Below are 24,403 nucleotides of genomic sequence, written 5' to 3'. Positions count from 1 at the left end.
ATAGCCTTAACAATTAGTAAATTAAAATTTTAAAAAATAATGGAAAGAAATTTAGCTCAATGAAGGATAATGGCAACTTGCATTTAAAACATGCAATTTAAAAAAAACTAATATAATAGAAAACAGGAATGTATAATAATAGAATTCAAATTAATAACAATAATAAGGCACATAATATCTAATTATGATTTACAAGAAAAACTCTTCAACTTTCATATTTTATTGTTTAAAATCATCCAGATCTTCTATAGTAGATTCGTTATTGCTGTAAATAAAAATAAATCATTTCATATTTATGTCTAAACTTGTGTTCCGCTCGTGGTTTTTGCCGATTTTTTTGATTTTTCCAAAATTTTAAATGAAACTTTTTAACTAAATAAGTTGCATCGACGAAAGGTCGACGAGCCGTGGCCGCGCAGTTTTTATTTTAGGACTTTTCTTACTATTAATTACTTGTTCAGATGGTTATCTGAACCGCCCTGAAGTTAGGTTTAACATCATGGTGGTCACGACTAGTCGACATTACTGTATGTTTTTGGTGACATCACATTACAAATCTGATATTGTTGGCTTTACTTTAATATGATATATATGTATTATATGTATAAAGCTTTTCCTTGAATCAGTCTGTCTATTAGTGAAAATCGTATTAAAACCAGAGTTTTAAAGAAATAATAAGCTCACATCATGGGAAACAATAAAATAAAATATAAAATAATATTATTTAAGCAAATATGAATAGGTAGGGTTGTATAAATATTGCACAATCAAACATAATGTATCTATCTTACTAAGCCAATAAAACAGCTACAGGAAGTTCTTTGTGGTGGAACTTAGCGCTGCGGCTTGTCTAACAGAGCATGGAAATAAAAAATCAAGGCAATCAAAATCAATGAAGGAAATGAAAATAAAATCAAATATAATAATTCCCATAAATAGGAACTGAATCCATCACCCCTGTAAATAGCGTCACCAAAAAAATATAATTCAATTTAAAACATTCTGAGAATAAATTAAATATAAAAAAAATACAAAAAATTAAAACTAGCAATACTATTTTTATACTTACTAACAAAATTAGTGATGTTAATGTTAACCATTTACAAAATTCGTCACCAGTGATTTACGAATACAGTACATATTTAAAAGTAATGAATTGTGCTTCGATTTTTTAAACATTTTAACGGTGATTAAATTATAGTACGGTCGACCGTGACCACCGTCAAGTTAGATTTTAAAGTTTTTACGCAATGTTCACTCGCGCTTGAGAAAAAAATAATCAAACGTAAGAAAAATTCTTAAATAAATCTCTTCGGAGCGACCACGACGCGTAGACTGTACTGTAATAAGTAATATCATCGGTCAACATCACTAAACACACAAAACTACTTTTCTTACCAATTTAACGTACTCTCAGAATTATTTTATCGTTTAACCTCTGGATAGTAATTATCGTTGGGATCTCGTTTTGACCTTTCTAAATAACGCATTCCGTGGTCACCATATGATGAATAATTTTCAAGTAAAGGCTTCGATAGTAATTCAGGTCTGAAATTCTTCAAGAAATATACCCAGCATGGTACTGTTTCTTGTTCTGTGGACCTGATGGTTCAAAATAAAATATTAAACCTACTGTATCCTTCTTTTTTTTACTTCCTGCTTTATCCAGCACATAGCAGGCTTAGTAGAGGGAACCTAGGAACTTATTGATAAGACACTCCATTCCTCACTTTAATTCTTTTTTTCATTCTTTTTAGCAGGTAAACCGCAACATATTTGGACCAACAGTTTATTGTATGTATTTGCAGTAATTGATATATTTCAGGAAAGGCAATCAATGTTTATAAATAGTTTTTCTGTATACATTGACATATTTTATTTCTGTTTAAGAAAACAATATAATAATGTTGTTGTTAAAAATAAAAAAAAAAGACTGTTTTTCTTTTTGCAATACTTATCTGTTATCTTAACTTAATATGACCATCTCTACGACTCTTAATGACCTTCTCTACAAGTGTACCAGGACTGTATACAGTCATCCTTTTTAAAGGCTTTTCATTCGCTCATGTCAAGAGGGAAATGACAAAGAAGCAGAAGAAACTTTATGCAGAAAAAGAGTGAAGAGAGGTTATTTAAATAATATAGATTCATTATAACAATGCAATAAAAATACATTTATTCTCAATTAATTTCTATTTTTCAGCTTCTTTCCATCAATGAATATGCAATGCCTTTATAATTTGGAGATGAAGTGGGGGACAGAAGTGAGTTAATGGGAGTGTCTAGACACTATTTAATGTTAACATTCTCCGTCCCTTCACCTTTCCAGTTTCCCTCCTGGGAAGGTGATTTCTCCAGGAGGGAACCTGGGAAGGTGAAGCCTACCCTGTTATATGTACAACATATATAGCATGAAATTATAATAAAAATAAGTATGCAACAACTCATGAACTCACCCTTTGTTAATAATAATTTCATCAATTTCTCTGATGTAATAATTAGGATGGTCCTCTAATATGTCTAGTTTGCTAAGCATAGTTTCGTCCACTTCATAAACTTCACCTGAAATTATTATTTTTAATAATGTTTTGATTCAATACTTAAACAACACTACAACAATAATGCTTGTAAATGGTAAGAAAAAAATCACACTTATAGTAAAAAGGCAGGCTTTTTTCGCCACAGGCAATAACCTGAAAGCACCCCTCACTATTATTATAATTAAAAATATTAATAATAAATATATTTATCAATAACTTTTTTTTAATGTAAAGTTATGAAACTTCATATTTTACATCTCTCAATACATAATTATAAGACATATTATAATAAGTAATTTCTCTCTTTGGTATCTTTATCACCACAGCAATCTTGGCAATGAAGTTCTGTGACATTATAATAGAAACCATTATATTGAATTATTTTCGCTTTTGCATTCTGGAAAACTAATTGCAATGTTCCTTGAATTAGAAGCTAGAACTCCATTGCCTACTGTGTTATACAAGTATACAGCAACAATCTATAAAATAACTAGACAGACAATTCATCCTACCTTTAACATTATACCCTGTGCCAGGGCTGTACAACAGGAATGGTATATTATATTTTGTTCCAATGATTAACGGGTATTTAGTTTTAGTTCTGCCTACACTTAAAAATTTTCCAACTCCATGTTCTGGATTCGTAAGCCAGTGGTGATTCGGCTCATTTCGTTTTAAAGTGCCGTATACAAAAACTTTATTATTCATCTGTACAGAGAATTTAGAAAATTATTTATAATTTTAATAAATGCACATCTAAATTTATGTGTTTTCGTATTTTATAATCTAGTAGGCGTACTCACTGTTTTGAAACTTTGGCAGAAATTGCCTTTTGTTTGCAAAGTTAACTTGAGTAAATATTTCATTCAATCTATATTTATGATGAGAAAAATATTGTTAACTACATATTAGACTTTAAGGTAAAATATATTTTATAGATCAATTTCAATCAAATATCAAAATTAAATTACTTAGGAAAACATCAAAATACACAATGAATTGAAATTGTCATTAGTAAATTATGACGCATGACAATTGCGTTACTGTTCAAAACTACAAAGACCAAAATAAGAAATGAAACTTTTGTTACATTCTTATCGTATAAACACTATAATATATTATCTTTAGATTTTTTTCATTTTTACTATTTTATATTTATATAATTTAATAAATAGCAATATAAACTTACGTTTGAGTTGATGTTGCCACATTCTTTTTCACTATCCTGCATGTAGGCAGCATAGGCAGAGGAAACCTAATATTAAGATACATTGTTCTACACTCATTATAAAAAAAAAACAACTAAAACGTGATTACGAATAATCACGCTGTAAAAAATATGAAACAAAAAATATTATCACCTGTAATTGAAAGCTGTGGTCTTGTACACTTCACTTCTTCTTGTAGCTCCTGTTAAAATTGGAGCTTATTGTACACGACCATTGCTATCAATTTCAGATGGGAATATTTTCTGGTTTCATACTTTTAAAAGCGTGATTACCACTGTATTCGTTTTTTATTTTTTTTGAACTTACTTTTAATTTAAGTTATTTTGGGGTTTTGAATTTGTAATACGTTTTATATATCTATATATTGTATTCGTAATACTTTTTTATAGAACTGTTTTTTATTTTCTTTGTTTAAGTTTTTGTGTTTTTTAGAAATAATAACCTAGCATCAGGTGCGTGCAAGCAAATGGGTGAGCAAACAAGAACAAAATACATATTTTGGAAATATGCTAATTAAGACTTTTCATTTGACACCAAACATTACACAACCCAATTTTTTTTCTTTTAAAAAGCTTGCATTTTTGGCATCTAGAAGGCGCCACGTTCAATTTACTACGACGTCACATAGCCTATAACCAGCGGGCAATTAATACGTTTCAATTGATACATCTCATTTGTCAAATTATAATAAATATTTTAGAAGCTCCAGGGGAACAGATGAACGTTCACGAGTATGTATGTTCTCGAGTATGTTTGTACTCGCCACATACCAGTCAAAATCATAGCCCTCCTGTTGCTTCCCCTTAGCCGGGTAAAAAATATTTTATTTCAGTATACACTATAAAGTATAATTAGGTTTCAGAAGTGAAATATCAAAAGAAAACTATACAACACTATTGTTACAAATACAATCTTATTTATTAAAAATCAAAATAACTATAAACTGAAGTTTAAATAACTAGAAACTTATATAAAACACCAACAACATTCGAAAACACATATAGGTATTTACTCAGTGTTAATTATAGCAGCTCTTTTAACCAATTCACAATATTTATTAATTAAAACATTTAAATTACTTTATAACTTGCTAATAATGAGCTATTAACAACCTAGTAACAAATCACATCAACTACCACACTAACCTCAAGTATATGAGGGCCAAATATGTCTTCCCGCTTAAATTAGTAACTTAATAACAAAATGAAAAGAGCGGGCAATTTGATATTGACAGTGACATTGACACATTGCAGTACTATATTTGACAGTTGACATTTGTAGCACGGCAGTCTCCTAACTGTATATTATAAGTTGAAACTCCAATACATAATTTCCATATTTACCTAAGTACCTTTCCTTAGTCAATCACAATATACACATACATAATATTCTGTAATACTAAAAACAAATATACTTATTACATTAATTATTAAGTAAAAAATTAATAAATATGTTAACATCAAAAATATTGTTAAAAGTAACATGTAAATATATATTTTTAACAAAATAAAGTACACAAACAATGAAAACATGGTATCACTAAGGGCAAGCAAATGTCATTGACTGATCGCGAATTGCGTACGAGATTTCGAGTTAGTTCGTTCTTATTAAAATCGAGTTTATACCTATAGTTGAATATTTCACGTCCTCATGGATGGTTCGCGTTACTCAAAACAATTTAGTGATTATTATAAAATCATTTTTAATTTTCATAATGTGTATCTTTAATATTCATTGATATTAATTCATTAACATTTTACGTGAACTGTATAAAGTTTATCCTGTGTCATAATAATAATAATAAAAATATATTTAAAAAACAAATAAAAATGAGATTGGCGGGCACAATTTTCACAAATGTTACCAAAATGTTGGACTTTTATTCACAATTCAACCCATCACCGCTTTCTATAAAGCAATTTATTGATTTTGGTAAGTTTTTATTATGTATATCATTTATTAAATATAACATATTATCTATATTGTTAATCGATTGCAATTTTTATTTTATTGACTTACGATCAATAAACGAAATATTTTCACAATAAATACGACTTGCTTGACATTATTTCAGTTTCTATTTATATTTATTTATTGTAGGGATAAATGTAGACGTAATGAGCTTAACCTGTCTTGTCTTACGTATTTGACAAGGTCAAGAAGGTTGTGATACTTTGCGTAAAAACGATATATTTACTTGTAAATTGGCAATAAAACAAAATTTATGAATTGACCCCAAAGTTTATATCATAATTTGTTTTAGTTCTGTTATTTTTATTTTATTATTTTAGTATATTATGTTGATTGTTATGATATATATGTATGGGCAATAGACTTTTTTTACCACAATATAACATACTAATAAAGTAGACAATATTTTTTGCTAGTGAGATAATTTATAAACAATTCTTAACTTATATGCATAATAATTATTAGATTATATTTCTTATAAGAATTTGAATTATAGTATAAAAAAAATACTTTGAAATTGATCATTGTTTTCTTATATTTCTAGAAACTGCAAAAAATATTTAGTTTATTGTTTTCATGATTGAATTCTATAAATTAATTAATTACACAAACAATATTGTAATATAATTAGTTTTTTTATTCCTATTCTTCATACCAAAGTTCAATAAGTAAATATTATGCAAAAACTGCCAACCATTGAACAATTTGCATATTATAAATCATGTTGTTTAATTCTTTTAGTTGTAAGGAAATAAACATATTACTTAGTATGTTTATGTGAAAAATTATAATCATTTTTGTAAAATATTTTATTTGTTTTATGCTATAATATCTAAAGCTTTGACCAAGATTTCTTAAAGAATATAAAGAAAATTGCAAATAAATATTTTTTTTATTGAATTGGCTTAAACTCTCACCAGGTTCACCACTGTGCTGCTATGGCATCTATTTAAAGTTTTTTGATAATTATAAAAATTATGTACATACATAATTTTTATAATTATAAAAAAACTTTTCCCTTTTAAAAGTGTTAGAAAAATATAAAGAACTATATTATATGCAATTTTAAAACATATTAACGAAAACAACTCAAAAACAATTTTAAACAACAAGGCCAAAAAAAAATATATTATGTAATTAGCAATATTAAACAAAAACATTATAATCAAGTTGTTTTCTTCACAACAATGTTTATATACTGAAGGTTATATGTCAAAATTCATTCACATTACTTATCTTATAATTATGAATATTATTAAAGAAATCCTTTATAATATTCATATGTGGGACATTTTGTATGTTTTTATGGTGCAAAAACTAATAAAGACCTCCCATCTCCATCATCAAATTTAAACCAGCAATAATTCAAACCTTGATTGATTTCTCGAAATATGGCGTTTCGAGCGTGCCAGTTGAGCACAATTCATTTCGCCAATGTCACGTAATTCAAACCTTTCTATACAATTCAAAGTTGTCACAAGTTCCCTAAAAAAAATTCTCTTTATATTTCAAACTAAATTTATACATTTTTATGCACTTGGTAGTTCACACAAAGATATCATTGCTATGTGATAAAACAACATGTTAATTCAAACTTATAGATGTTAATATACTACACACACTTTGTATAATTCTATATTCATACTTCATATAAGAATATTATGCCTAAATATTCCAGAGGCCAGTCTTGGTGCGGGGGCAAAGTGTGATTTTAAACGCAACTGGTTGTGAGTTCGATTCTCACTAGAGGAAATGAAATATTTATTTAACAATGTTATGATATAACAAACTGACAGTCAACATATTTCATATTATACCTATCAATGTGTATATTTGTTTTGTTATTGGCATATGCAAAGCATATTAAGTTACTCATTCTTTGAACAATAGCTGTTAGTAGTGTTACCATGATTGCTGCAATAAAGTTTAGGATAAAATAAAATGTGTACTAACTACTATATAGGTAGATTATATAAAGATTGCTTTACGTATTATTTATTTAGTTAGTACTTTTGATATTTTTTTAATCTTAACAGATGTTGGGGAAATATCAGAATTTTGTTTTTAATATGTACGAAAATACAATGTTTTGCTATAAATGGTGATCGGATGTAGAATGGTAAATTTGCTTTTCTTATTGCTGAGGGAAAAAGTACTTCAAAGATTTTATATACATATTATATACTTGTTTCTAATAAAATGTGCTTTTTCGTTAGCTTTACGCTGAATCCTGTTTAGGCACTGTGCCGAGACGGTCTCAATTATATAATAAAATATTCCTAATAAAATAACTGTAATATAAAATACCAAATTTACACAAATAAATAGTTTTATCCATTGTTCAAAAAACAGCTTGGCTTCTCTAACTCTGACCTACATTGATATTGTAGTTTATTTGTAAATTAAATGAGTAATACTATACACCATATGGCCCACTCTGCTCTCACTTTTATGGTTCATACACAAAACATTGAACATGTTTCTAATATAAATTCAAAATATATTTAATATCAAATAGGATTGATTATGACCTTCGTGGCGCAAGGGCAGAAGAGTGCGACTGTAATCGCGACAGTCGTGGGTTCAATTACCACTCGGATGTGGAACGGAGTGTTTTAATACTAGATTTTCTCTGCCTACCCTGCTCAACAGCGGCATACAATACAACGTGAACCTAACAAAGTTATACCTTAGAGGAAACTGTACTATTGTTTTACATGGTTAGACCATTTAAATTAAGCCCAAGAGGGCGCGAGTTCTATATATTTACTTTCTGTATATATGTACAGAAAATATATAGATTATCTATATTCATATATGTGTAGGTATGTGTGTACGTACGTATTGTTTGTTAACTACACAAACGTTTTATTATGCATTGTACTAATTCCTATTCGTAATAATTATATGTGCATCGTAAGTAGGGTTAATCGTTTAACGTTCACGTTGAAAATATGGGTTAAATAAGTGTGAAAATTACTTTTTTTACTTAAAAAAAACCCACAACCGTCGCGTTACATACACTACTCGTAGTCGATAAACAATTAATTGCGTATTAGTTAGTCAATGCGATGTGACTGGTGTTAATTATAATTAAAATTATAAATTCACACGACCATATCGAATGGTATCAAGTAAGGCGTGAATAAGCATAAATGGTGATAATAATTGTCCTTTAATAATAAAATTTTCATTGAAATTTTCAGCAAAGACAACTATTTATTTAAATTATTTAATTTATTTTTAGATTAGGTAATATAAAGACGACGGATGTGAGTTCGATTTCCGCTCGGGAATTTGTAGCGGGTCGTTGAGTTGCGAACCTCAACACTTTGAAACACGAGAATACTTAGACACTATCATAGCTCAGTGGGATAGTATCTGTACAAACGACGATTGTGGATTCGATCCCCATTCAGAGAAATTATTAGTTTAAAAATGGTTACGTAGAACCAAGCGCGTGGTTTCTCTATTGGTAGAGTTTATATAAAGTACATATAATTGTATAGACATTATTTTGTATACTTGCTAATAGTTGTCAGTGAGTCATATTATATAACTACCCACATATATTATAATTGTCTAAGATTTCTTATGAAATGTTTCTAATTTGTATGTCTGAGTCAGTCAGTCTTCAGTCTAGTCTGAGACGTAGCAGTGGGTCGCAAGGGTAGAAAACAAAAAAACGTGTAAAAACTTTAGCGGTGCGGGTGCTAGTTCCATTTTGTAAACTAAAACTCTTTACACTCTCTTTTCTTTTTGCCTACTCTCATCTTAAATACCTATGCGATAAACATCAATAGATGAACTTAAATTTAATTTGTATTGTAAAATAAATACAAAATTAACATACAATTCTCTAAATAGATTTATTACTTCCAATCAACAAACTTTCCGTTACAAAGCATTCCTAGAATTAGAACAATGTAGAGATAACAATAGACAAACAATGTATATCAAATTCCACACTAGGTAAGGTAGGTACTTATTAATCTAATTAGATAGAAATATAATTGAAGTTATCTAATTTTAAACGGTGGTTGTGTGTTCGATACTAATTCGGGGGAATGTTTTTTTACGGATCGTCTACATTGTTATATTCGGGATACAGTGTGAAACTGAAAATAATTAAAAACATTTCTTACTTATATGCCCTATTAAGAATTAGGTCTTTTTTTTATTTTTAGGGTGCCTAATATCCGTACATGTATATACTTAGCAGGGTAGGGCTTAATATGGACTATAGTCCATACACATTAGTATGGAGTAGTTAGTATAATAACTACCAAAATACACATTAAACCTATTGTTACTCATTTAAAGACATCGTGAGCCGACTTGGTTCACATTATAATATTATATGACTTGCTACTTCTAATTCTGAGTAGAGGAAAATTCGCAAGTGTGGCGCAGTGAAAATACATCTGCCTGTACACGCAACATTTGTGAGTCCGATCCCCTCTCAAGGCAATCTTTATATTTATTTCCACATGAATTTATTTTCATTTCCACGCTCTAGTAGATAAAGGGCGTCGTTGTGTTCCGCCACTCAACGCGTAGTGTCTCGAAAACACGGTGAAAAATGGCGAATAGAGTGTTTTAACATTGATTTTTCTCTGTATACTTTGGTAAGCGGGGAAACGTGAAATTGTAAAAAAGTGAGGGATAAATCTCGGAAAATTTTAGTAGCAGAGGAGATAAGTGTCAAAAATAGTATGGATTATGTTTAGAATGTAAACGTATGCACATTAAAATATTTAGTATCGAAAGGTAGTGAGGAGCCAAGCAATATTTTTGGCCGGTCGCCACTCGCACTCTAGGTCAATGTCAGATTTGGTCCGCTTACAGCTATATAAAGACGCTAAGGTGTAACGTACGTATGATGTTTTAAATTAGGATTATTTACTTTTTAACATACATATAAAAAATTGAATGATTACCCTATGTCTTCAAATTTAAAGCATATTTCAAGATTGTTTTTGTTTTATTAGTGCTCTCAAAATACTTTCCACCCGTAGAATAAAAATAAAATAAGCTAAAATAATTTATGCAAATAAAAAAATATATTTATTATATTGAAAGAACTTGAGTATTAATTGTTTATTCTCACCCAATTAAAATTTACATTTATTAATTAAAATAAAAAATTATCAATAGTGTTATAAAAAAAATATTATGGAAACTAGTTCGAGGTTCGTTCGGGTAACATTGACAGTGGACTGTCAATCAAAGTTACCCAGATTGACTGTAATAGACTATTTTTGCTTCTTGGTCGCTTTGTTCGTAAAGCCGTGCTCACTTAGCTCGACAATAAAAATAAAAAAATATAACAGTTTGAAAAGTTGACTTTCTTACGGCAGTAGCAATAGTTGCACATACATTTATTTATTTAACAAATGATAATTAAAAAATATACTATTGTAATGTTTTACAAAATAGTACTAAGTTGGCGATTTATTTCTATCGCGACTTCAAATATATTTAAAGCTGATAATAAATTATTTCTATTTGCTTCACGCTGTATCATATGGCGGAACTCAACGCCGCATTTTACCTCCTCATTAAACACGAGTTTACTATTGCCAGGTTGTGCCCCTGCGGCACGTGCCAGCCACAATTGTGCTCTATTTAAGACATGCCGTTCCCCACTTTCCACGTAATTTTGAGACATTGCGTGTTGATAGACAGAACATAACGCCTCATTTTGTCTGCTGAAGCGAAGAAATTAAAAATATTTCGAACGGAAATTGACGCTACATCCATTGCGTTTACAGTCAGATATTGTTCCACTGCGCCTATTTCATATAATTAATTAAAACATTAGATTCAATTCGACCCCATCCACATTATTGACTGATGACCAAAAAATGTAAAATTTTATCAAATAGTCATGTCCAGTATAATTGTTTATCACTTGTGTTAGTTATCACAATGGCACAAGTCTAGTTTAAGGTTAGATAGCACTAGTAGTCACTTGTTGTTCTTAGATTAGTTATTATTTATATATAAATATGTATCAAGAATATTTTATGCTATGCAGTTGTTTTGGGTTAGATTCCCCAATTTTATTTTTTTATTTGGTTAGACAAACAAATCGTAGCGATGAGTTCCGCCACTCAATAGGCAATATCTCGAATTTGGAGGGGAAACGGAGGAAAGCCATTAACGTAGGGTCTTGTCACTACATTCTCTCTGTCTACCATGCGAGATCAATAATCATAAAACCAAAAAATATGCATTAATCTAAAAATATATTATCCCGTATTTCATTTAGGTATTTTCTATTTTCGGCAACCCGTGCGGCAGTCATTCATTAACCTGCTGTGTACGAGTGTGTGATGTATGGACGTGAATGTAACTTCCTCTATGCTCATTGGTAGTTAGTTGCATTCGTATGATACGATGTTGCTATTTTAGTTTTCATATGACGCAAGCAAAGTTTTATTTATTCATAACAAGTATATTTGTGTTTATTTACGATATATTTGCTTGTTCTTGCGTTACCAATGTGGGTATCGATATAATTTTGTACGAATATAACGTCATTATGACGCATTTGCGATATGTCCAACTAAACGTTAGAGTTTTGATGTCAAGTCCCACATAGATTAAAATGTTTATTGAATACACAAAACATCAACAACAGACCTAGATACTGTACGCAAAGTACGTATTAATCCCAATAAATGATGTCTTACAGTAGGGCCTTGATTAAAATAAAATAATAAAAACTATAAAAACATATATCTAAGTATATGGAATAGCCATTTTTTTGTTTCACGATCATTACCAGAGCGGGAGCGGGAAAATGAAAAATATATATTTACACACGTCTCGAACTCGAACTGAAAGCGGAGAACAGAGTGTTTTGACTCTCGACACTAATCCCCCTCTTCTTTTTATTTTTTATTGGTTATTATTGCAATCTGCTTGGTCTGCTTACAAACATTCGTGCAAGTAACGATGAACGATAAAAGCGTGAGGAATCTCAAGTCTATAGTCCAAAGTGACGTACGTCGTATACTATTTATTTAGGCAGCGAGGCGGTAAACGCGAGAGCGATAGGTAAATTCAACAGATTGTCGTCACAATATTGGGAAAGATAAATACTTTTTTAAGAAAACAAAGATTTCAATGTAGCGGGACTTGAACCCGCGCCACTTGGAAATCGTCCAAATGACGGTGTCCATGAAGCATGGGTTCAAATTCCGCTATATTTAATTTTTATATGTTTTCTACGTTATGTCAATTTGTTAATTGCCGTAACAATTATTTTATACAAGTGTTTAACTGAATTGACTAAATCTTTAGTTTTCAATTTCTATATTAATATTTCTATTTCAAGCGGGCGTAGCCCCGCACGAGCCCGCTAGTCTATACATATATTTCATACTTTGTAGTTGACGGAAGACCGCATAGAGCCTTCGGATAAATAAGGAAAATTGCAGCAATATCGAGGTCAATGTAAGGCTGTTGTCAAGGGAAACTTAACAATGCATTACACATAGTGTGCAAAAATTAAAAATAGTTTAAGTAGTCATATGAAACGATGAACTTCCACGCTTTCTTTGTATTAGAGTAGTACCTATATAGGTCTCGTATTGGAGAAGTTCTTGTATCTGAGATATTTTCAAATTAAAATTAAATCAGCTTCACGATGTATCCCGCACACAGCAGGGCGTAGGCAACCTAGTGTTAAGACACTCCGTTCCTCACTTACCGCCGAATTCTGCGATGAGAACTCGACGCCGCGCTTTGCCTCAACACCAGAGCGAAGAAATGAAAGTATAAATTTAAATAAATATTTTATTTTCCCGAGTGGGGTTCAAATGAGCACAAATGAGTCGAGGTGGATTAGTCTATTAAATGTCAATAAACACTTGTATCAAGAACAAATAGATTAGAACGACTTTATTGTTACTACATAAATAACGTTTGTTGTTGTAATGATTATAACTAAGTAGGTAAATGATTTTGAGTGTGCACAAATTGTAAGCCAAATATTGATGAAAAATCGGTCAATATATTTGTTCTCTTTCTTTAACGCCACATAGAAAACATTACCCTCTTTTAAGTTGCGCAGACGGGTAAAGAAATATTTCAACAGCGTCCGCGCAAGCCTGCCAGATAGATAGTGTTATTATATTTATTATAACAAATAACATGTTTTTCACAATAATGTTTTATTATCGCTCCAAACTCGATGCAAGGCCTTTCTATTGCGTATCAGTAGTTTTCGCAAGGTGTAGATAAAAAAATAATTGTTTACTTTAACTAATAATGGCACAGTGGCTCTGTTTACGTAGAATATTATATGAAATTTAAATTAAACTGTTTTAACTTGACGATTTAAAACTATTGACAGTGAGAATATTTTCATTGTTGTAAAATATTTATCTTTTTTTTTATGGCGATTAACGTAATTACCAAATTGGTTGGAGGAAGTAAGGGGAATAAAAAATAGACACATATTTGTTATCGTGACTCTACCTTTGAAATAGAATTGTGGTATATCATGAAAATATCTTGTTAGATTTTATGTCACTATTATAAATACATTTTTCAATACAATATGCAAAGGAAATATCGTTTTCTTGTTTACGTTTTATCTCCTGTATACAGCAGGACAAACAAGGGAACACTCCTTTTTATCACCACACTTTGTATGCCTGAAAGGCAAATTAAAATAATTCATTGTTTTAATTCTATTTTAAAAATTATAACACAAACCTTTATTTTGTGCTATTATAACATATATTTATGATGGTTGGTTTCTTTTTGGAGCCGTTAAAATAATCTGATTTAAAACATTAAATAAACTTACAGAAAATTATGAAGGTATTTTTTAGTATTTATTGTGTATATTTGTAGATAAAAATATATCTTTAGTCAAGGTGTCTGATAATAAGTGGTTGATATGCATTACATAATTACGATTAGGCCTCCAATGAAGTGGCGATAATGTCACTTATCTGTAAATAATATATTTTTATTGACTTCTCACTCTTGCTAATTCGTATCAAATTGAAAACCTTCACGTTTTCAACCAGATGCTATCTTAGCTGATAGCCTCAAATATAAGCAAGATCCATATTTTAACCAGGTTTATTGCAAGCATTCGAAAATTTAACGTTTTATAGAGTGATTTTCCTTATTGCATAAATTAAACGAAAACTGGCAATAATATGCGATACCTACTCCGAATTAGTAAACAAAGCTTGCGAAACCGGACAAGCTGTGAGTCAAGATTCAAGGAGCAAAGCGTGTGCCGGCCGTCACGTGAGGCGAACGCATACAATACACGAAACACGTAGGCCATTTTAGTATAGTGTCTAGTAAAGCCTTTTTTATATAAAAAACCTAGTTACTCTTTTTGTTAGTTATTTTTCGTCTATCCCGAATTTATCCATGCGTAGCGGAATTTAATATCCCGCTTTTCTTATACAGTGTGGGGAAATAGTAATAAATTATTCATCCGTATAGTACGCTTCACGCTGGATCCTGCACAAAGCAGGGTACTCTAGTGTTAAGACTCTCCTTCCCCCATTGGGACACTTGCGTTCCTCATTTTCCATCGAATTCTTGATGCATTGCATGTCGAGTGGCGGAACCTAAATCAACGCCGCCCTTGGCCTTGTTCCTCGTTCTCGGCTCAGAATCGAACCCATAACAGTCGTGTCTACAGTTGCACGTTTGTGCCGCCCAAGGGCAACTGCCCTCTTTAAATTTATGTAGTGTAAATTTATGAACGGAGGTTCACCACTTTTCGTCTATTTTGGAGGTGTTGCACGCAATTGAAAAGACGGCTAAAATATATTCATTTAAGTTGTATTTGAATCCACAATTTTGTTGGATTATAAGAGATAATCAACTACTCACACTAGAACTGTTTGTTTTTAATATACTTTTTTATTTTTTTTCGTCTTGTGTATTATTAAAATTAAGTACAAAATGTCCAAAACGTGTTAATTATATTATACTTTCGTACTTTTTTTTCTTTTTCGTATACCGGTTTTATTTTTATTTATTAGTACATTTGATGGAGGTTTCGTAAGAAAACTCTCGTTAGGACCGGTTTTTGCACTTGACTTATATGAAACGATATTTTTCTTAAAACATAATATAATGTTTTAATTGTAAATTTATTTATTTATTTTTTTGTCAATAGGAAAATTGAAGAAAACATTATTTTTAATAAGTAGTAATATAATCAATTATTTGCACATATGCAATGTGGAGGCAAAAAGATCTTAATTTTACCTATCAATTTCATCAACTTTTATATCAATCAATGGTTCAATTTACATAAAACTACTAACCTACTTCTCATCATCTAATTTGCTCAAACACTTTCACACGTGTCCCGGATCTGATGACGATACTATATTATTTATATCATAAATCTGATGTACTTGACAGGACAACTGGGATAGCGAGCAGGATAAGCAGAGGGGGGAGCCTTTCATTTTCCACCTATTTTTCGAGACATTGCGTGTTCAATAGTGGGACCCAACGTTGGACTTAGCTTTTATATCAATATGATTAAATGAAAACACAACCATCGCGTTTACAGATCCTGTGTCAACTTTGTAGGTACAAAGTTCATTTAAGCATCATTTGTTTTTTTTTTTTACTTAAAATGTTGATCTTAATAACGTTTTTGTAACATAATTATTTGTAGTGAAACGTGATTATCATGTGAAGTAGGCGCCATTATCATGTATATAGTGTTTGTAAATAGTAAAGTAATAAATATGTAATGCAATTAAATATATTCATGTAATTAACGATGATGCCATCAAGTTGCAGCTGGCGTTTTTTGACGCGATAGATATAGGTTCATTCCTTATTCAGGGGAATGAATACTTACCTGCCTTAACATTAAGTTCTTTTCTCCGATACATTTATACGGGAAATGAATGAAGATAAACATATAAATTACTAGCGACCCCCTTGCGACTTCGCCCGCTTTTACTACTGGATTATTCAAATAATGTATGTTTGCAAACCACTTAAGATAATGTGAAAATTAATTAAACCCCAATGCAACCCGCATTTTGGTACTTTTAATAAGGATTTTCCAATTGTTTTACACAGCAAGGATTTTTTAGTAGGTACCGTAATTTTAAATCTGTGCTAATCTTTTCAAGTACTTATTAAAATATATTTAAATGACTATTTTTAGATAGTTAAGTGACTATTTTTAAACGGAAGAAATTATAAACAAAAGCCTACCTACTAATAACTACTACAAAAAATATGAAACCAAATATATCGCGCTGAAATAATACATTCAACTCCAATTATCCAATACGTGCAAACGCATCTAAATCTTCGTTGCTATGCCTCTATAGCGGATGGGATTTTTTTTCGAGCTTGTCGTTAATGCTGAAGAAGGTATTCTGTCCCTGACGAAAAGCAAGCACTACGTGGCTGCCTGTGAGGAAAATTAAATAGAATGCATTGGCCGGGAATCGAACCCGGGCCGCCCGCGTGCATGCGAGCATTCTACCACTGAACCACCGATGACTGCTCATGACGCGCTTGTATAAGCAAAACGTCGCGGGGCGCGTTTCGCAGCAAGGATGTTTTGATATTGTAACAACTTCTAAAGTACTTATTAAAATGAAAAAACAGCAAAAGACAGTTTTGATCTACATTAAATGGCCAACGTAACTAATATACTTATTTATATGCTGAGAGTAAGGGATAAGTGAAACTTGAGTAACATACAGCTGATGTGTCAACGGCGGGATGTGTCAACAATTAAATGCGTTTTTCTCTAATACTATTCGCAATTTCGAAATAGTGTAAAAAGTAAATTTTATCTTCGTTTAACGTAGAAAATTAATAAAGTATTTTAAAGGATAAGGATATTAATACCATTATGGAAAAATATCCCTCACAATAAATAATATATTGAAATTACTATTTTTAGACAGAAATATGATCACTACACGTTATTCTTAAAAGATAAAAATATGCTGTCGCGGACTTTTTTGTAGATCTTATTAAGAGGAACAATACTCTAGTACATTATTTTCATGTAGTACTTACCATTAAAGCGGCGCATGCGCGAAAGTGTCTCAACGGGTAGGACTTTAGACACATTTATCGTATTTATGTTAATTTACATAAGAATGTACAAATCATAAACTATATATAAACCTTCCCTGAGAAATACTCGAACTAATAGTGAAAACCGCATAAAAATCCGTTGGGTGGTTTAGAAGAAGAAGAGTTAGAAAGTTCAGACAGACACGAAAAGCGACTTTGTTTTATAAGATATAGGATTAACAACATCCATCCACCAGGCCATTGAGGCACACAGAAGCACTGTTGACTGTAAACACTATGGTTGTGGGTTCAATCCCAACATTCATTTGTCCACTCTGGTTGGAGATAATGGCGTTCTCATCTCATCTGGTGTTGAATTCCACCACCCAATACGAATTAATTCTAATTCGTTAGGAAAGTGGGGAGAAGAAAAAAGTGTATTGACATTTTTTCTCTCCCTTTACCCTGCTATGCGGGAAAAAGTGATAAATTGAAACAAAAACAGTAATATATTAGTATCAAGTGAGAACTCAAAGGACTGACTTGACTGGACTGACCTTGGCCTAAATGTTTATGTAATGCTTGCCTTTCGGTTACGTCGTTTTAGCTATACGAGAATGTTTAAATGTTTGTACATAACATAATCACCTTTTTTGTAATTAGGCTCATTTGGGGCAACAATGACGTATTTGCACTATAATTAACCAAATTTAGATAATTTGTAGTCTTTCCGACTAAATTGGCCATATTTAATTTCTTTTCAGGATTCCGTACCTCAAAAAGAAAAAAAAAACGGAATCCTTATAAGATCGCATTATTGTATGTTTGTCAAGACCATTTATCTCGTGAATGAATAAGAATATAATGTGCCATATAAAATTTTATTCATTTTCTTATCATTTACTAGGTGGAGTGTAGGCAATGCCTACACAGCCTATTGTTAAGTTTTAACTTTTGAATTATTGAGTCTAGAGTCTTCTTATCTAAAGTACCCGCGGTAAAGGTGACCCTGGACTATTTTATTACAGACATATGGAGTGATGCACATACATGTAAAATACCTAAATATAGGTATACAAATAGAAAACAAATGTAACTTCACGCTTATTTATTAAACAATATTTTTAAAGGTGTTTGGGATATCACGTTGTTACACGTTGTATCCCGCACACAGCAGGGTAGGCAGAGGAAACATAGTGTTAAGACATTGCGTGTTGAGTGTGTTGAGTTACGCGGCGGTTATGGGTTTCGATTTCCGCTCGGTGGAATGAAATATTTAATATATTAATTTAGTTTGCGTGACGTTAAGTTCCGCCATTCAACATTCAAGGCTCCAAAATATAGCAGAGAGTGTAGTGTTGACTGATCCCTACACTGCTATGTGTGATTCAAGACGCTGTCCCACTGCGACACAATGGCCTACAACTTTTTCATATTTAATGAAAATATAGTCACATTTTTTGTAGGAAGTATCAAATTAATAATTAAGTAAGTTTGTCAATCGCTTTTGTTTTGTTTATACAGGTTTTGCAGAAAATGACCTTCGTTAATTATGCTTTTTAATTGAATGTAGGTACCTACTGAATGTGATAATTTAATATATTAACGTCGTAATAACTACAGTTAGTTACTGTGTTAAGGCAGCGTTTCCCATGCGCAGGATAATATTTAAGACGTATGTATAACTGTGGAACTCAACGCCGCGATTTGTATTATGACCAGAGCCAAAAAATAAATATAATTCCTGTCCCCGTGTCTGGATCTAACCCACACCCGTTACAGACACACTATGCTGAAAATCGCCTTATTTTTATATATTTTTTTATTGAAATTAATTTAAGAAATACATTTATAGCGTCATAACCACAACTCGTTTTGGTGATACTTCACGTGACAAAACTAACAGATCGTTTGCTTAATGGCAAAAACTATAACCGAGGACGCTCAAAGGACGTCTATACTCTAAATTTACAGTTCTTCATTTCTTTTAATTTGTCGGAAATTAAGATATTTTAAAATTATTATAATGTAAGTATTTGTAGCTGCGTTTCCCACTATCGTAGCGTTTAAGGTTCCTTTCTCTCTGGCATAGATATATCTGTGTGCAAAGAGAACCTAGTGTTAATACACTCTGTTGCCCACTTCCCGGCCGATTTTCGAGACATTAAATGTTGAGTGGCGGAATCCCACACTGCGCTTTCTCTTGTTACCATTGCGAGGAAATGAAAATCATTAAATGCCCCAATTGGGAACCAAACCCACAGTCTTGACCGTAAACGGCCACACGCAATGTATCTTTTTTATCATTTATTACATATCATTATTTGATGCAAGGTTATATCGAGTGATATGTCATATTTCTGAAGTACATCATTGTTATTGAATGATAACAGCTTTATCGTAAACACGTTTGATTTACACCAGCGGTCTTTTAAATATTTTTTTTATCTTTATGTTTAATCTTTATTTTTATATTTATTCGTTTTTATCGAATTGTTTAAAGCGGAGAACGGAGGGTTAAGTACCCTATTGTTTTCTTATATAATTTGGATAAATAAGTGAATACCTATTAGTAGATTACTTTGAAACATTTTCTTGTCAAATTGTACTCCATACTTTAACTAAATCATTAGAACCTTCTACAGGTAAATATAGATATATTTATGGAAGCCATTGATAATTTAGTCATGCAACGCGAATCCCTGACCACCCAACAAGTACTACTGACAGTAGTACTGACTGTTCACACGTAGTCAGCAGAAGATAGGGCACGTTTGTTACCGGTTATTATTGTGTTAATTTGTAGAGCCAAGTGGAATTAAGTAGAGTTTAAGTTAGTCTTAAAGTAAGTTGTCCAATAAAGAAGCCGTTTTAAAAATCCAACTTGTTTTTTTTATAAAACTGCTAGCGCTCCGTCGGTATTTGAGTATTTAGATAAAGTAAATAAACAAATGTCTCTACATTTGTTTTTGTACCTACTATGTTGATATTAATTTTGTTTGTGTTGTATGTTAATTAATGATATTGCGTTTAATATAAACAGTTAGGTATGAATAAAGCATCCGGTGGTATTTCTGTATTCGCCACATTTGACTTTTTTTAAACAGCTTTCATACGCGTATCCTGCATGTTGCGGGATAGGTCGAGATAACATAGTGTTAACTGTTTAGATATACCGTTCTTCGAAGCCTCCTGAATTCGGCTGTGGAATATAATATATTGATGTCTCCATAACGACAACTCGTTTTCGTATATTTCATATTTCGTACAATTGCTTAATGATGCAAGATGCAGAATAGAGCGTGAGGCTAAAAAAATATAATTAGATATAATGAGAGTTTCAATTAATGTAATTGCAGTTGGATGTGAGTGAAGCGTCCGGTCGTTCCACATCCGTCATATTTGCGTTTGAACACTTGAAAACATATTGTTTCAAATAATTATATTATACATACCTACTTATTTCACAAAAGTCTCATTTTTGTGAAAATATTGCTGAATTATTAACAGGATACTTCCTGTCGACCTAGAATTATGAAATTTACTTAGCATATACAGGTAGTATTTGTTCAGGAAAAAATCTAAAAACTAAACATTAAAAATTATTGCCTTAAATGGCGAAAAACGCGTATTTCGACAATCTATCTCATCTCATGTCTTATCTCTCATCGTTTTATTCCCCTCATAGAAATCTACCGTACTGCTGAAAAACTTTAAATACTTATATAAAAATCTTTGATATACGTACCTACAGCTGCGTTATATCATATCACACCCTTTTTTTGTAAGTAAACAAACACTACGTGAAGACGAAATAGAAGTGTAAATTTAATTTGAACGTCTGTTGGTAGCTCTGTATATAGGCTTTGTTAATTCAAAATATCATTTCCTTAACAAGACAATTGTTAAAAGTATTATTTCACACTTACAAAAGATATAGTATTTAGATAGACTTTTTAAAGCACGTTTTGTATCGTTTAATGAATATGTCGCTACCTGTGTACCATCTCGGAAGGCAGTCCTGATGAGAAGCAAACACACTTAACAAACTCAGTATTTGTTATTTTTTCAATACAAATGTTAAAATCATATTATTTAATGTATTTTTAATTTTACATATTCAAATAGTGTATTTTTGAATTTGCAATTATAATTGATAATTATAAAAATAATGATTAAAGATTAATCGTACGGATTTAAAACTCAAACAATGCAATGATATTTTAATACGTACAAAATTAAATTTAAAATTTCCTTAAACTGAATTTTATGTATAATAAAAATAGTAATGAATTCGAAGTAAGTAAGTACATACAAAATGACCTCCTCGTGACAGTCACAATAAGGAGTCGTCTGTTCCGACATATTGATACCACTTTACTGTTTATTGATAACTTGTTGTTTTTTATATATACTGCATAAAGTGGTTTGATACTATTTTATAAATAAATAAAAAAATACATAATTTTTTATAATTGCTAAGGTCATTCATCTCGTACACTGTTTTGTTTTTGGCGGAATGCCTATAAAGTAGTAAAATATTTCATCATCCGCTTTCCACCCGACTTCGACATATTGCGTGTTGAGTGGCGGAACTATGCGTATGTTGTCTTCCTAGAGCAGAGAAATGATAATATTTTATTCTCCCAAGTAGAATCGAACTAGCAACCATCGCGTCAGCGCCACGTTAAAAGCTGCAAGCCATCGCGCCACAATGAATTCATTATATAGTCCATAAAATGGTAGCAATGATGTCATTTTAGACTTATGGCTACAATTTTTTACAATTAAAGATGAAAAAAATATATCACAAAAGATCATATTTTTTTATTATTATCCCGAACATCATATTTTTCTAGAAATATAAGTTTAATTTGTCAACATGTTTGCCACGGAAGCTTGCTGAAATAGATCTCATATGATATTATACAAGTGTTTTCGTCTGGTTGCCAAGGACGTATTTGTTTGTAGCGACGCGTCTCAACTGAATGAGTCCAAAGTCCACATGTCTCGTCACTAGTCCATTCACTCTTTAAAGAAAAATAGATGTTCTTGTAAATTACAACACTATTTGATGACTCATATTTTTAAATAAAAAAAAAAGGTTTTATACGAGTAATTTTAGTTTTTATTCCAACCACGTATCAAACATAAATGATATTTATTATATTTGCTGCGTAATTATAGGTGCTATAAAATAATAAACTTCACTACGTATAACGGTACTGTTTGTAGTTTCCTAGCAGAATGTTTATTTTCCATAGCTGCGTTATTTTTTTTCGATATTTCTTGAACAATATTATAAAATAAAAGGAAAACGTTTTCGTCATTACAATAAACTAACTAATATAGAGTGTATTTAAAATTTTTAATGGAATATTATTTATCTTCTACTGGTTTGGAACAATATGAATTAAATTTGCTGCGTAAATATTAATTAAATTGGAACTACAAAAAGTATTGGTATTAGTATTGGTTCGTAGGTAAAATAAAAAATAAACAAAAAACTAGTAGAGTTTTCTTAAGGCGGGTTCCAGCGTGATGGAGCTTTCCCTAAAGCGTAGCTTAGAGAGAAGAAATGAAAATAATAAATTATTAATTTTTCATTTTCTCGAGTGTGAATCGAACCCACAACCCGTCCTGTTTACAGACAGATATGAAATGAAACAGGGAATTGCTTTTTATGGGAGTCCTTCGCCGCGTCACGTGGCTTGCATAAAAACCATTTAAATTGGAATCGACCAAGTGTTTTGTACGGGTTTTTTGGTCAATGACAAACTTGTTTGTAAATATTAAATTAAAAGAACATTGATCTTGTAAAGAAAATGCAAAGCACACTACATATTCTTTTGTTTAGCTTCATGCGATAGGTCGTAGGTTCGATGCCCACTCGACGAAATGAATATTTAATATTTCATTGTTCGCTGTATTATACATGTTATGTGGGTACATAGTTTTACGTACAAATACGCGTCTTATCATATTACCCCTAAGAATTGGAAAGTTCGCATTCAATTTGACACCCCACAAAATACTTTATTAATATAAATAGAATTAGTTAAAGGCGTCCATTTTCTAAACCATCGATTTGGAAAATCGCCTACGAGTATAAAACGCGTATAAGACTTAGCTACGTAGTATATAAGTAGTATATAAGTATAGGTACATTGGATGTCTTGTATTTGTGAAATGGACAACACAAAAGTTATTTCAAGGATTATATATATTATTAAGTAAGTAAGGATTAACTATTTTCAGGGCCAAATTAGTTTACATTACGCGTGATTTGACTGAGACCATACTGTTAGGGGTGCATCTAAATTTAAACTTATTTTTTATATAAAAAATATGTTTTATCACATTTGTTTTTATTTTGTCGCAACTTTAAGATTTTGCGGGGTGGACAAAAAACTTAGAACTCACGAACGTCACTCTATTTTAGAAATTCTCCTCTTTTCTCCTTTTTAGATCAACCAAGTAAGGTGCTATATTTTACCATTACATGTAAAATGTAGCACCTTACTTGGTTTCACCATTTTTTAAACGTTTACTGTTTACTTAGTATATAACAGGATAGACAAACAACACCTAGGGTCAAGGTGGGGC

At 31.1% G+C, this 24,403-nt stretch overlaps 2 protein-coding genes across 5 annotated transcripts in view; one reads left to right on the top strand and one right to left on the bottom strand.

Annotated features, from left to right (window-relative positions):
* Nucleotides 1-116: 116 nt before the first annotated feature.
* LOC146537149 (putative gamma-glutamylcyclotransferase CG2811) lies at nucleotides 117-3,801 on the bottom strand. 4 transcript variants are annotated; one of them, XM_085187888.1, is made up of 5 exons: nucleotides 3,344-3,542; nucleotides 3,053-3,248; nucleotides 2,457-2,562; nucleotides 1,474-1,602; nucleotides 117-265 (listed from the first exon to the last, which is right to left on the bottom strand). In XM_085187888.1, exons 1-5 carry the CDS (start codon nucleotides 3,404-3,406, stop codon nucleotides 220-222), a joined length of 540 nt encoding a protein of 179 aa, XP_085044014.1. In that variant the 5' UTR covers nucleotides 3,407-3,542; the 3' UTR covers nucleotides 117-219. The 4 variants fall into 4 exon arrangements, with proteins under 4 accessions (XP_085044014.1, XP_085044016.1, XP_085044015.1 ...); XM_085187890.1 differs by lacking the exon at nucleotides 3,344-3,542 and adding an exon at nucleotides 3,730-3,801 and having other exon boundaries at nucleotides 205-265; nucleotides 1,399-1,602; XM_085187889.1 differs by having other exon boundaries at nucleotides 205-265; nucleotides 1,437-1,602; nucleotides 3,344-3,541.
* Nucleotides 3,802-5,322: 1,521 nt separating this feature from the next.
* Pdk (pyruvate dehydrogenase kinase) overlaps nucleotides 5,323-24,403 on the top strand; it is a 28,152-nt gene continuing 9,071 nt past the window's right edge. The window contains exon 1 of the mRNA XM_085187883.1: nucleotides 5,323-5,701. Within this exon, the coding sequence (XP_085044009.1) occupies nucleotides 5,599-5,701 (103 nt within the window). The 5' untranslated portion in view covers nucleotides 5,323-5,598. The remainder of the gene's footprint in view (nucleotides 5,702-24,403) is intronic.

The sequence above is a fragment of the Heliconius melpomene genome, chromosome 7, assembly GCF_056956725.1.
Source record: "Heliconius melpomene rosina isolate 202511_hmr_F chromosome 7, ASM5695672v1, whole genome shotgun sequence".
Classification (NCBI taxonomy): domain Eukaryota; kingdom Metazoa; phylum Arthropoda; class Insecta; order Lepidoptera; family Nymphalidae; genus Heliconius; species Heliconius melpomene.
This window is presented reverse-complemented; position numbering and strand designations above follow the sequence as displayed.